This window comes from Geotrypetes seraphini, chromosome 5, assembly GCF_902459505.1.
Source record: "Geotrypetes seraphini chromosome 5, aGeoSer1.1, whole genome shotgun sequence".
Taxonomy (NCBI): domain Eukaryota; kingdom Metazoa; phylum Chordata; class Amphibia; order Gymnophiona; family Dermophiidae; genus Geotrypetes; species Geotrypetes seraphini.
This window is the reverse complement of record NC_047088.1, coordinates 67,912,271-67,925,515: the sequence shown is the minus strand read 5'-3', so window position 1 is coordinate 67,925,515 and position 13,245 is coordinate 67,912,271. Positions and strand designations below refer to the sequence as shown.

At 41.2% G+C, this 13,245-nt stretch overlaps 1 protein-coding gene across 3 annotated transcripts in view; it reads right to left on the bottom strand.

The window, feature by feature from the left end:
* The window catches only part of FRMPD3 (FERM and PDZ domain containing 3), a 496,827-nt gene that overhangs the window by 125,846 nt on the left and 357,736 nt on the right, over positions 1-13,245 (bottom strand). For all 3 annotated transcript variants that reach the window (XM_033945378.1, XM_033945380.1, XM_033945379.1), the window contains one exon: positions 7,618-7,663. In XM_033945378.1, coding sequence (XP_033801269.1) covers positions 7,618-7,663 — 46 coding nt within the window. The remainder of the gene's footprint in view (positions 1-7,617; positions 7,664-13,245) is intronic.

Genomic DNA, 13,245 nt, shown 5'->3' with positions numbered 1-13,245 from the left:
TGGATCATATCTCTCGCATATTACCTTTAACTCACGATAAGGGAAATGGTGCTGTACATGGATTATGAGATAAACTTCTGAAACTGCTGAGTGCTTGACTTAAGCAGATTTTATCCAGCTCCATTGAGGCAAATATTCAGTAATAACCTGGCTGGTAAGAATGTAAATAATAATAATAATAATAAATCACCCATGGATGGGTAGCCTTGTGGTTAGAGCAGTAGATGAATCCTTTTTCTTTCAATGATGCTCTCTGTGACCTTAGACAGGTCACTACAACCTCCACTGTGTCAGGTACAATAGTCTGTGAGTCATTTTGGCAGGCAAATTAACTATCTCATTTCTCTGAATGCAACTTGCCTTAAGCAGAGATTTGAGAAGAGGTAAGTAATTAAATCTACAATCTAAATCTAAAGCTATTAATAACTTGGCAGAACAAAATCTAGCAATTTAGGAGGAAAGATGTTTTTTTTTCTGCAGTACTACCATTAGGGGTCAGTACTACCATTTTGCCCGCTGGAGCTATCCCTGAAAAGGCATCATGTATCTCACCATCAGCCTCTGTCCCAACCCCCATCTTAACTCTAATTTTTAATGAAAGATTCCCCCACCAAAAAACTGAGTTGCTTTCTTTCTGTTCATAAATACCAATATTGACCACTGATCCGGCAATGCCTTTCTTCCTAATCCTCCTCCCATTCTGAAACCCTAATCCAAAATTCAATAATCTCTTAGATATAATAAAGTTCTGACTGATGATGCAATTTGTATAGCTCAGTGGTGCTGGCAGGAAGGAGAATACATCCCTAAACCATGTGGAATCACGAGGTGAGATTGGGATGGGGGTGTTTGCACAATCGGTTTGAATCTTCTCGAAGAAGATTCTATCAAAAAGTCTGTTTGTGCTGGATAGAGTCATTAATTTGAGCTCAGGTTGGGGTAGAGGAAGAAGGGGCTCTTGAAACTTGCTACATATCTAACAAATGTTGTAGAAGTCCAGGTGTGCATATGAAGGGCAGTTTGAAACTAAGCACTCATAGGTATGTGCCCCTTTGCGCATGTAACTGTGGACCTCTAAATGCAGCAAGGGCACATTGTGACCCTGGGCAAGTCTCTTAATCCCCCCCCTTGCCCCAGGTACATTAGATATATTGTGAGCCCACTGGGACAGACAGTGAAAAATGCTTGAGTACCTGAATAAATTCATGTAAATGATTCTAAGCTCCCTTGGGAGAATGGAATAGAAAACTGAATGAATAAATAAATAAATAAATAAAACATAACCTACCGTATTTAGCAAACTGCATGTGCATGTGGCATCCCCACACATGCTCTACCCATATGACCATTCCCTTGCATTTATGCACCAACCCTTGGATTCTATAGACGGTGCCTAGATTTGCGTGTCAAAATTTAGGAGTGCTCCTAAGATGCACATGCAAATTATTTGAATAACAAGCCAATTAAAGTCAATACTTGTGAGCTAACAACCAATTATTGAAGTTAATTAGCACCCATTAAAATCTGTCCATGCATCTGGCTGCATGCTATTCTATAAGGCACGGTGCCTAACTCTATTAGCTTGTAACTTAAAAGGGGCATGGTCATGGGCATATTAGAGGCATTCTTAAAAATTCTGCATGTAGTTGCAGAATACTGCCTCAACACGTCTAACTTGGAGGTCAAGATTTCTGCAGGTGTAAGTCTGGCACCCAAAGTTCAGTGCCGGAATTGGTGCCAAGTGCATTTTGCAAAGAATACGTGCCCTTTACAGAATTATGCTTAGTGCAAATTTTTTTCTGTCATGTGAACAATTTTGGATTTACCATTTACAATCGTTCAAGCCATACGGAATGAATGATAGATTTTTTAGGAACTGAGCAACCCTTAGACAAAAGGAGAGCTTATTCCATAAGGATGGACTCCTCTTTAACCAGGACCGAACCAGGCTGCTGGTGCTAAAGTTTGATAAGGAGATAGAGGGATCACGTGATGCCAAGGAATGGAGTGGCTCTCTCTGACAGTTAAGCGTGGGGACACTTGGCTTGTGGAGTGCTGGGACCCTAGATGACTTGTCTTTAATTTGCTGTGGTGATTTGAGGACTAGATTGCGATAAAATATGCACAATGAAACAAGGAAAAACTGAAGGAAGAGATGCCAAATGGCGAACCTAAAGTACCCTCCAAGTCCGACAGCTCCATATGGATGACAGAACTGGCGGCGGACACAGCAGAAGTAGTAGAATCCACTTTAGACAAAAAAACTACAACAACTCATGGATCAAATTCTTGTTAGGTCATTGGAAACGGGGGGGGGGGGGGGGGGGGGATTGGGGTGCCTAATCTTAGACTCTATAACTTGGCTTGTCTACTGAGTCACATCCAAAATTGGATCTTGGAAATCAGTGATTTTACTCCTTGAGAGATGGAGAGCATGTTTCATCCTTTGCATCTGCATTATTATTTACAGGCTGCTCTATCTAAACAACTGAACAGTTGTAGCAATCATATGCTATTAAAAGCTATGAGAGCAGCTTGGTAGCTTTGATGAGGGCTTGGAAGGCGGAGGAGACCTACACTGATGTACTCCCCATGATATGTAACTTGGACTTCATACCTGAATTAGACAATGCCACATTTAAACTCTGGGCGGACTCAGTACTGGAACATGAATTTTCATTTATATACCCTCATGACAGGATTAGAGACTTAAAAGATTTATTGGAGGAACCAGGAGTAATGAATGCAGCTGTCATATTATCTAAAGACTTTATTCCAGACAGGTCTAACTTTGGAGGTGGGGAACAAATTTGGAACCTTATTTGGGAAGAATAATTGGTTTGTGGCCTCTGTTTCATTTTTTTTTTTATAGAGCCCTTAGTGAGGTGATGGAAGAATAATGATAAGATTGCATCCCAATGGACACTGGAACTGGGGGTCAACCATTGGCCCTGAGGACATTCAGAAGGCAATCTGTACTATCCTGAAGTAGCGATTATTGCATCGCATAACGGGTTTCCCTTTGGGACCATTGCTACGGTGTCCATGGAAAGTTAACTATGGGTTAAATTTTGGGACTGTGAATCAGTATTGTAACTATGAAGACATTTGTTCCATTTGGAGGATACTTTGTTTTTGCGATTGGATGTATAGACTGATATAATGGTTGGTTTTTTGAGAACTAAACTTTTTTACTTCCCTTATTGAGTCATTGAATTTTCAGTAGCTCTTACAGAATAGCATCTAGTCACTGTGCTGGCGTTCATGAGTGTTAAGTGTACATTTGCCTGAGAAAGTGACTATATACAAAGTATATACTGTATATCTATCTATCTATCTATATAGAGTATGACATATGCTAGGAATGATAACGAAGGGGATCACAAACAGATCTGAGAAGGTTATCATGCCGCTGTACTGGGCTATGGTGCGCCCTCATCCAGCACTGGTCGCCGTACCTGAAGAATGACACGGTACTACTCGAAAGGGTCCAGAGAAGAGCGACTAAGCTGGTTAAGGGGCTGGAGGAGTTGCTGTACAGCAAAAGATTAGAGAAACTGGGCCTCTTCTCCCTCGAACAGAGGAAATTGAGAGAGGACATGATCGAAACATTCAAGGTACTGAAGGGAATAGACTTAATAGATAAAGACAGGTTGTTCACCCTCTCCAAGGTAGGGAGAACGAGAGGGCACCCTCTAAAATTGAAAGGGGATAGATTCCGTACGAACGTAAGGAAGTTCTTCTTCACCCAGAGAGTGGTAGAAAACTGGAACGCTCTTCTGGAGTCTGTCATAGGGTAAACATCCTCCAGGGATTCAAGACAAAGTTAGACAAGTTCCTGCTGAACCAGAACGTACGCATGTAGGGCTAGTCTCAGTTAGGGCGCTGGTCTCTGACCAAAGGGCTGCCGCATGAGTGGACTGCTGGGCACTATGGACCACTGCTCTGACCCAGCAGCGGCAAGTCTTATGTTCTTATATATTTTTACATGTGGAAGAGGCAGAGGCCTACTTATAGATTTTCCCTTCACATGTCATGTGGCCCACTGGAATAAAACAGATCATACAGTATAGCTAATAGCACACAATAATATCTGTTATCATATGCTAAGCTTTAGTGAAAAGTGCCATGGTCTCTATGTATGACATTTTAAATCAATTATTTAAATGCTGGAAATCTAAACATAATACTGCTTATGCCAGGGGTGTAAATGCCATAGATGCAATCAGTTCTAAGCAACAAATGAGTTGGCATTTGTTCTATGTATGTCCTTCATATCAAAGAGACCATTAAAGGTGACCCGAGCAAAATTCATGAACAAAAACCCCCACTAGAGACTTTGTTCTACCACTGGTTCATGCATCTAATCTTGCATTAAGTATTTAAGCATCTGCCTAGTAGGTGTTTTGGCTTGAAGTGTTTTGCTTGTGTTTTTCTGTTTTGTAGATGCAAATTACAGCCATTTTTGCTAGAATTGTTTGTATTATTTGATTGTATTGCTTTTCAAAGATGCCTTTGAATTCTTGAAGTGTCTTATTCATTCCCACACAAATTCTGCAAGAACCTTTTGCATAATTGTAAACCATTTTGCATAATTTGATGTTTCTTTTCATTTCTTTCCTGGTTTTGTTTTCTTTTCATAATAATCATTTCTTGAAGCAGGTCCTTATTAATCTGTAACATTTTATGGTTCTACAGCTCTTGTTTTAGAGGGTTTTAAAAAAAATATGTTATCTGGAAAAATCTGGAAATGTTCATGTTGGAGTCATGTATTTTGACAAATTTCTCATCGTTCTGATCACTATCATTATTGCACTTTGATTAATGTAATGTTGAGGCTCATTATAGTCCAGCATATATTTTCTTGCTTTGATTTTGGTCTGGTTCTGAATTATAATTGTCTGCATGGACCATTGAAATCTGAGCACTTGTATGCTTTATTTGGAAAAGTTAGGTTTAATTTCCCTTTGGATCATGGTTTCTGAAGACAATTTCCAATGTGGACATACCTATGTATTTGGAAATTCATCTTCTATAGGTATTTAAAGGACTGGATTCAGTAAATGGTGTCCAAATATCTGTGCTCAGCTGAAACTTGTGTAAGTTGGGTAACATAGTAAACGACAGCAGTCTGCCCAATAGTCACACTCATTATACAGTATATTCATGGTTAAATTGTCTTTTCTTTAATATTTCTGGGCAATAGACCATAGAAGTCCACCCGGTACTGTCTTTAGGTTCCCACTGCTGGAGTTGCCCACTCCAGCCTATGCTACCATCTTGTCACTGGAGCTCCTATCAAAGCCCTCCCTTGCTCATCCTAAACCAAATCACCATATATGGGACACAGACAGTGTAGGGTTGCCCAGTACCGGCCTTAGTTTGTTTTATATCATTAATTTTCTAATTAGAGATCCTCTGTGTTCATCTGAATTCCAGGCATCCACCACCCTCTCCGTGAATAAGAATTTCCTAAAATTACTCCTAAGTCTGCCACCCCGCAACCTCAATTCATGCCTCCCTCTAGTTTTACCATTTTATTTTCTCTGGAAAAGATTTGTTTCTATATTTATACCTTTCAAGTATTCTGTAACACCTCATGCACTTTTCTGGATTGCCTCTCCCATGGTTATGTTCTCTTTGCAGTTACCCACAAAAACACATGAGGTTCTATCCTATATCTGGGTGCATAAGTGTATTTATGTGCCAATCTGCTATTTAAGTCCCATTATGGTGTCTTGCATCCATTAGAATGCGTTTTTGTGCTGAATGTTGGGTGACTAATTAGCAACTAACGTTAGGGCGAATTCAAGAAAATAGAAGGCTGATATTCAAAGTGATTTAGCCAGCCACTGACCAATTAAATCACTTGGTTGGGATTAGCTGCTAATTTTCAATGGCACTTAAATGGCTAAGTGCTGCTGAAATTTGCAGTTTTACCCCCCTTTTACAAAACTGTGAAAGCATTTTTTAGCACTGGCCGGCTGCTCTGACATTCCCATGAGCATCGGAGCAGTGCACAGCATTCAGCGCGCTGGCCAGTGCTAAAAACACTTTCATGGTTTGTAAAAGGGGGGAGGGGAGGTTTTTCACCTAACTCAAAGCCTGCAATGCTGGGGCATTCTAGGGATGGAGTTATTGCTAATGCTTAACTGCTGATACTGTGTTTTCCCAAAAATAAGACCTACCCTGCAAATAAGCCCTAGCTTGATTTTTAATGGTGCTTCTAATATAAGCCCTACCCCCCCCAAATAAGCCCTAATTAAGATTGACCTCCGAAGCCCCTCCCGAATGTCCCTGACACTCCCCGACTCCATCTCTGATACTAGTGCTGCCTGATTCGCCAGAGGCAGTGCTTTCTCCCCTCTTCATGTGCAGCATCTTTCTATCTCTCCCTCCCATCCCCCTGTGCAGCAGAACCCCGCCAACCCTCCCACCGTGAGACTTACATACTGTACCTCCAAGGCCTTCAAAAACAGCAGCGGTAATTGATTATAATTAACACCAATAATTGCTTGTTAAGAAGTCAATTATGGGCACTAATTAGCTTGTTGGGTGCGTGACCAAAATTTCAGGTGCAATTTTCAGTTTATTGGCACCGGAGGCATGATTCTGGTGCTGTTTTTCAGGCACTAATAGGTGCTTTGAATTTTCAGTCTACTTTTAAACGGCATTTTGGACTTAATTCTGGTGCTGTTTTTCAGGCACTAATAGGTGCTTTGAATTTTCTTTTCAGTCTACTTTTAAACGGCATTTTGGACTTAACTTAGGCGCCAGTAGGGCACCTACTGGCACCTAAGTTAAGGTGTCATTTATAGAATATGGACCTAAGAGGCCAGTATTCAGCACGAGTTAACTGGCCAGGAATGGCTGCCAACTAGTTAACTCATATCTCTAAAGTTAGCTGGGCCGTTTCAGTGGCACTGAACCAGCCATCGCCACTGAAAATGCCTGATTAGTGTCAGAAAGAAAAGCCAGCGATGTTGGGGGCATTCTGATGGTGTTACCACTTAAGTCACAATAGTCAGAACTTAAGTGGCCAGGCTTAGTGGGCAAATAAGGCCACATTAAAAAAAGACAAAAAAACAAAACAGGTCTATCTTTGTCTGCTAAGCCATGGCTGGTTGAGTCTGAATATTGCCTTAACCTGCCATGTGCTAATCAACATTCAAAAACCTTGACTATTCATTACTGATCACCAGAAATGGCCTGGCATTGAATATTTGGGTTTAATGCACTGCCTTTCACTGCAATATCGGGCAGTAAGTTTAGAGGATAGAATCTAGTGTAATTACACACAGTGTAACTGGCCTACTAGTACCAATTAGCACCACTTAAGGGTCATTATTGCACTTACAACTAATTAGTGCCCACTTAATAAATTAAGGTAGGTGCTATTCTATAAATTAGGGGGTTTGAGTGCAAAACTGGATGTCCAAATGTTCATTTAAACTTAACTCTGATTTGTATGCATTTAACTTTAAAGGCATGACACAACTGCTTCCCTTTGACAATTTATCTCTGAGCATATTGACACCTATATTTATCAAATAAACCTCAGCGCACAGCCCCCAATTCAGGGAAGCTCTTCCTGGCAGTGACACACTCACAACCCACCTGATGAGGCTGCAAAACAGTGAACACAATGAATTCCTTTGCATTCCTGGAAGACAAGGAGAAAGAAATGAACGCGACCTAAGTACTTTAGAGTTTCTGTAGTAAGATAACATGGAATGAAGGCAAGGCTCAATAAAAGACTCGCTAAAACGATTCAGTTGCTGGGCTTGTGACTATGCCTGGAGGCGGCTCATGCTTTCATTCACAGCTCTAAAAGGAATTTTCACAACTAGACAATAATGATATTGGGAATAATTCATTTTGCAGCTGTGCTTTCTGTTCATCTGTGCATGGTTGTTTTCAACTCTGTAGCTGCTGCTCTGATGGATGAGGGTTTCCATCTTTTCAACACACTGTGAAGAAAGACCATAAAATCTTTTTTCATAACCAGTATATCTTTAGCAGGAGCAGAGAAGTAGGCCAATGGTTAAAGCACAGGACTGGGAACCAGAAGATTCGGGCTTTAATCCCTCAGCAGCTCTTTGTGGCCTTGGGCAAGTCACTTAAACCCCCCATGCCTCAGGAGAAGGCAAACCAAACCACTCCTAAATCATTCCAAGAAAATTACAAGGAAGGGTCCCTCAGTTTGTGGTCACCAGGCGTCAGTTCAGCTCGAGGGCACATCTGGATCTGGATACTATTAGCAGCTTACCCTGCTATGCAGATTTCATTGGTATTCCAGTGTTACCCAGTGTGAGGTTATGTGATATAGGTACCAATGTTTCAAAAAGATTGAGAGTTCCAAACTCAGTATAAATTACAACCCCCTAGACCAGGGGTCTCAAAGTCCCTCCTTGAGGGCCGCAATCCAGTCGGGTTTTCAGGATTTCCCCAATGAATATGCATGAGATCTATGTGCATGCACTGCTTTCAATGCATATTCATTGGGGAAATCCTGAAAGCCCGACTGGATTGCGGCCCTCGAGGAGGGACTTTGAGATCCCTGCCCTAGTCACAGTGAAGGAGCTGATTCAATAATAGGAGCCACAGAGCTGACTCCTATGCATGCAATTCTAAAGTCCTTCAACATAGTACCTTTGCAGTACAGCGCTGATAACAATACAAATTAAAAGCCATTCCTTGATATTTATTTTAACATCTGAATAATATTATCTGAGGAATAGTTTAATACACAAGAGGATCAGAGGCCAATGCAGAAAACTTGCATTAGAGACGTGAGGGGATTGCTTAGTACACAACTAAACGCAAGCTGAATGCATAATTTTTGCTCTTCAATATAGTAAACTAATGGTATGCAAATTTCTGAGATTTTTAAAAACATGCGAGCTGTCAGAAGAAAACAGCATACATCATGGGGCTAGTGTGCAGCTATTTGCTGCTTGAACTGGAAAACAACACTGATAGGAAGGGAGAGATTAAAAAATGCTTGCTGCCTTCCTCCAGGTTACCCCTCCTCTCCCCCCAAATTTCTGGTAGTCTAATGGAGCCCCCCAATCCCCAAAGCTCCATTCTCCATGTGCTCCTCATTTCCCTATGACAATGCAAAAATAATTTTGCTAGTGCCCCAACCTCTGAGCTCTCTCAACATGACCCCTTCCTCACCCAAATACCTGGTCGTCTAGTGCAGTCTGACCCCCCTTGAGATCCCCCTCCCCCTACATAACTAGAAACAGAACAATGCCCACTTAGTCCTCCCTCTGCCTGCTAAATGGTGGAGCCTGACCCCACATGGGACACACCATATTCCCTTATTTGGTAGACTTTGTCCAGACTACCAAATAAGGGAAACATTTCCCTTATTTTGCAGATTGACCCCTTATAGCAAGTCTCAAGATACACTGCATAGGGTCAAGTACTATCATTTTAAAAGATGCGGAAAGGTATGGGAGCAAGTGGACATTGCTCCTGTCTCCTATTATTGATATGCAGGGATGTATGTGGGGTTGGGGGTCCACTAGACTAGTAGGGAATTTATTGAGGTGTGTCAATGGAAGATGAGAGGTTTGTGTCTGGGGGTAGGTTTGGGGTCTAAAAGACTAACAGGTAATATTTTTTGAGGGAGCATCAGGGTACTGGAGTCATCTGGGGTTGGGGGTAGGGGATCTACTAGATTAGCAGGAATGTGTTTGTGGTTTAGGAGAAATGAGGGTTCAGGAATTGGGGAGGGGGGTTGCAGGATTATAAAACTGGAAGTGAAAGAAATAGCACAGGTGCTACTGTAGAAGAACAATCTAACCATTCTATGCTTCCTCAGACCTGACATTCAGGTGACCATTCAGGGCAGGATTAATTGGTCGAGGGCCCCTAGGCACACAAGTACACTGGGCCCCCTGCCCTGCCCCACCCCACCATGCGCCCAGGCGGAAACAGGAAGCTACGTCAGAGGGAAGCTTTGGGCAAGCAGCACCGCTTGCAAAATTACAGATCCCGTTGCCTTTCTTACCCGCGTTGCTTGCTTGCCTTACTTTCCGTTGATGGGGGGTGGGGGTGGGGAGCCGCATTGCTGTTCAGGGGGGGGGGGCCTGCGTTGCCAATAAGGGGGGGGTCCACGTTGCTGATCGATGCTGGAGGGGCCCATCACCGTTTGGAAAAAACAATGTTGATGCCCTCCTTCATTGGGCCCCCCTGACCATTTCGGGCCCTAGGCATGTGCCTACTGGGCCTATTGGTTAATCCTGCCCTGCCTTAAAGTATTCTGCAGCAGTTCTCTGTAGGAGGGCTGTCCCACTAACAGCTGATAGCCTTTTTACCATTGATTTTAATATGGCATATCTGGTGTCTAATAAGATTTTACTTCTGCATCAGGCACCCAGAAAATTGAGAAGACAGGGTGCAAAAATGCATTTTGCTAAAGGATAAAGTCACAGAGGTAGAAGTCTAAGCACATTTTCATGTTCATTTAAGACAATTAGAAACAATCGTGCTATAGTTTAGACGTTGGGGTATGCATCTTTGAACAGTAGTGTTTTTAGGGAGGATTTGAATGTCATGAGATCGGATGGATGTCCGTTGTCAAAAATCAAAAGGGGCTTTTTAAAAAAGTCATTCCCCCATTTGATTAAGAATGTTTTTGCAATGGCCAATGTGCCTTTAAGAATGGAGGTTACCTTAGCTAATGATTGCAAGATCAGCCTCCTCTGGGAGGCTTTATTACTTGTAAACAGCACTATCTGATGCTGTAAAGCAATATATAGAGATGCTGCCCTCTGGTACGTACTTCAAGAAATTTAAGAAATCTGGCATTGTTGGGGTCTTAATTTACATAGGATAGATACTGGCTCTAATAAGACACTAAGCACACCCTGCCAGAAGAAATAGTTGGTACAGCCCAAAACCTGTTGTGAAGAAGCACATGCTTCCTCAGAAAGGTTTTTAGATACGTTTCACGCACAATTCTTTGAAAATAAAAGTGCACAAACATTCTGTAGGTGGTATACTTCTTGTGGGCTAATAGAGCATGATATTTTTTTTGCTAGCTTTTGCGCTAACTTAACAGTAGTGTACTGAGGGCAAGGCAGTCTGCCCCGAGTGCAGGAAGCTTGGCGGTGCCGGAGCAGTTATGGGTCTATGGTCCACTTCCTGTTCCGGGGCAGGGGACCAGCAGAGCCAACGGCCATGTGCAGGCAGCCCACAACCCCATAATCGATCCACATACCTTCCCACTGCCTGGAGGTGGGGGTGCTCAAGGCAGAGGAGGGGGGTGCTCCGCCCTGCAAAGTATGCCACTGGCTCTTAACAGCTCCCCCTAATTCTAAAAAGTTGTGAACCCGAATTTCTGTCTAGTGTGCAAATTTGTTCATGAAGCTTATATGATAAGTTTCATGAGCTGCTGACCTTAACGTATTAATTAGATACTAATTGATCTTAATAAGTAAAATTTTATATTTACGCAGATGACATAACTATACTTGTCCCTTTAATTGAGTTTTCAACGGAAGTGATGAATCGGATTGCATTTATTCATACACAAGTGGAAAACTGGACATCTACATTTAAACTGAAACTCAACCTGGGAAAAACAAAGTTTTTCCTCACAAACCCTAATGAAAAACTTACTGAATCAATGCTTCATTTAAATGGACACAACTACCCCATAGTTTCTACTTTAAAAATATTTGGGGTCACATTAGATCATTCACTGTCATTCAAAGCTCATACTGATTTATTGATCAAGAAATGTTTTATTATCCTTTGGAAGTTGTGCTCCATAAGGAAAGACTTTATGTCTTTTAAAATTTTGGTACAATCGTCTGTTCTCTCAGTATTAGATTATTGTAATATCATTTATTTGGGTTCAATCAGTCGATTGAGAATAATACAAAACACAGCAGCCCACCTGATTTTTAATCTTAAAAAACATGATCATATTAGCTTATATTATCAAAAGCTTCATTGGTTGCCATTTGAAGCCAGAGTGCTATTTAAATTTGGCTGTATCTGTTTTAAGATTTTATTTGGTCCAGCACCTTCATATCTCTCTTCCCAGTTTAGATTTTATAATATTAAAAAAAAACATTCGAAGACCAGCTTGGTTCTATTTTCCATCAGTAAAAGCATGCTGTTATAAAAATTTTTTAGACAGGACCTTGGCATTCCAGGCTGGAGTAATGAATTCATGTTTGAACGTTCTTATTTCCCCATTAGCCATTTCGGAAAGATCTTAAAACTTATCTATTTAAAAAAAACATGAAAAACAGAATTGATTTTAATTTTATAACCTTTATTAATCCATTTATGTTTCTAATTGATTATTTGATGAATTTGTATTATCAGCCGAATTCCATTTTTTAATAAGTTTTAGGATGCTGCTATGTCTTTGCTTAGTGTTGTATTACTCAGATTTGTGTCATTTCAATTTTTAACATTGCTGTATGACCTTGTACTTTTAATGCCCAGTGCATTATTATTGTGAACTGCCATGAACTGGTGGTTTGGCGGGATATAAAAATAAATTATTATTATTATTATTGTCTATAATTGGTGTTTATTGGATTAATGGGTAAATATGCGTGTAACTGCCTTTAGTTGATACTCTAATTCCATACTACACAACTCTGTGGGGACATGGACCTGGGAGGAGCATGGGCAAGGCAGGGCAGGGCAGGGGCATGCCAGGTAGTTTCATGTTCAGTTTACAGAATACTAGTATTAACACACCTAACCGCCTATAGTTGGATGCTAGCATTTAGACCAGTCATTTGGCTCTTGCCTAAAATTTAACATCATTTTATAATGCTGCGCACAGCTGCTATTATAGACTCAATCAGTGCTTAGCATGCATCATCCCAGTGCCTAACCTTAGGCAATTGAATGAGAATCACTCCCCAAATTGTTGACCTTCATTTCAAAGCCCCTAAGAGGACCAATATGGTGAACAAATGACTTTAGATACTGTCACTGTTGTTTGCATTCACCAACATAAAAGGATGTGGAGATTCTGCCAGAGGTTAAGCGTCTGGGGAAAAGCAGGGAGAAGGAAGGGTGAAAGTGGCTTGGATTTTCAGGGCACTCCTAAATAGCAAGCATGAGAGAGATTTGTCTAAAATGGAGGTAGAATGCATGCAAATATATCTTAAGCATACCGTATATACTCGAATATAAACTGAGATTTTGGGGTTAAAAAAATGGCCCAAAAATTAGGGTCTCAGTTTATATTTGGGTCATTGC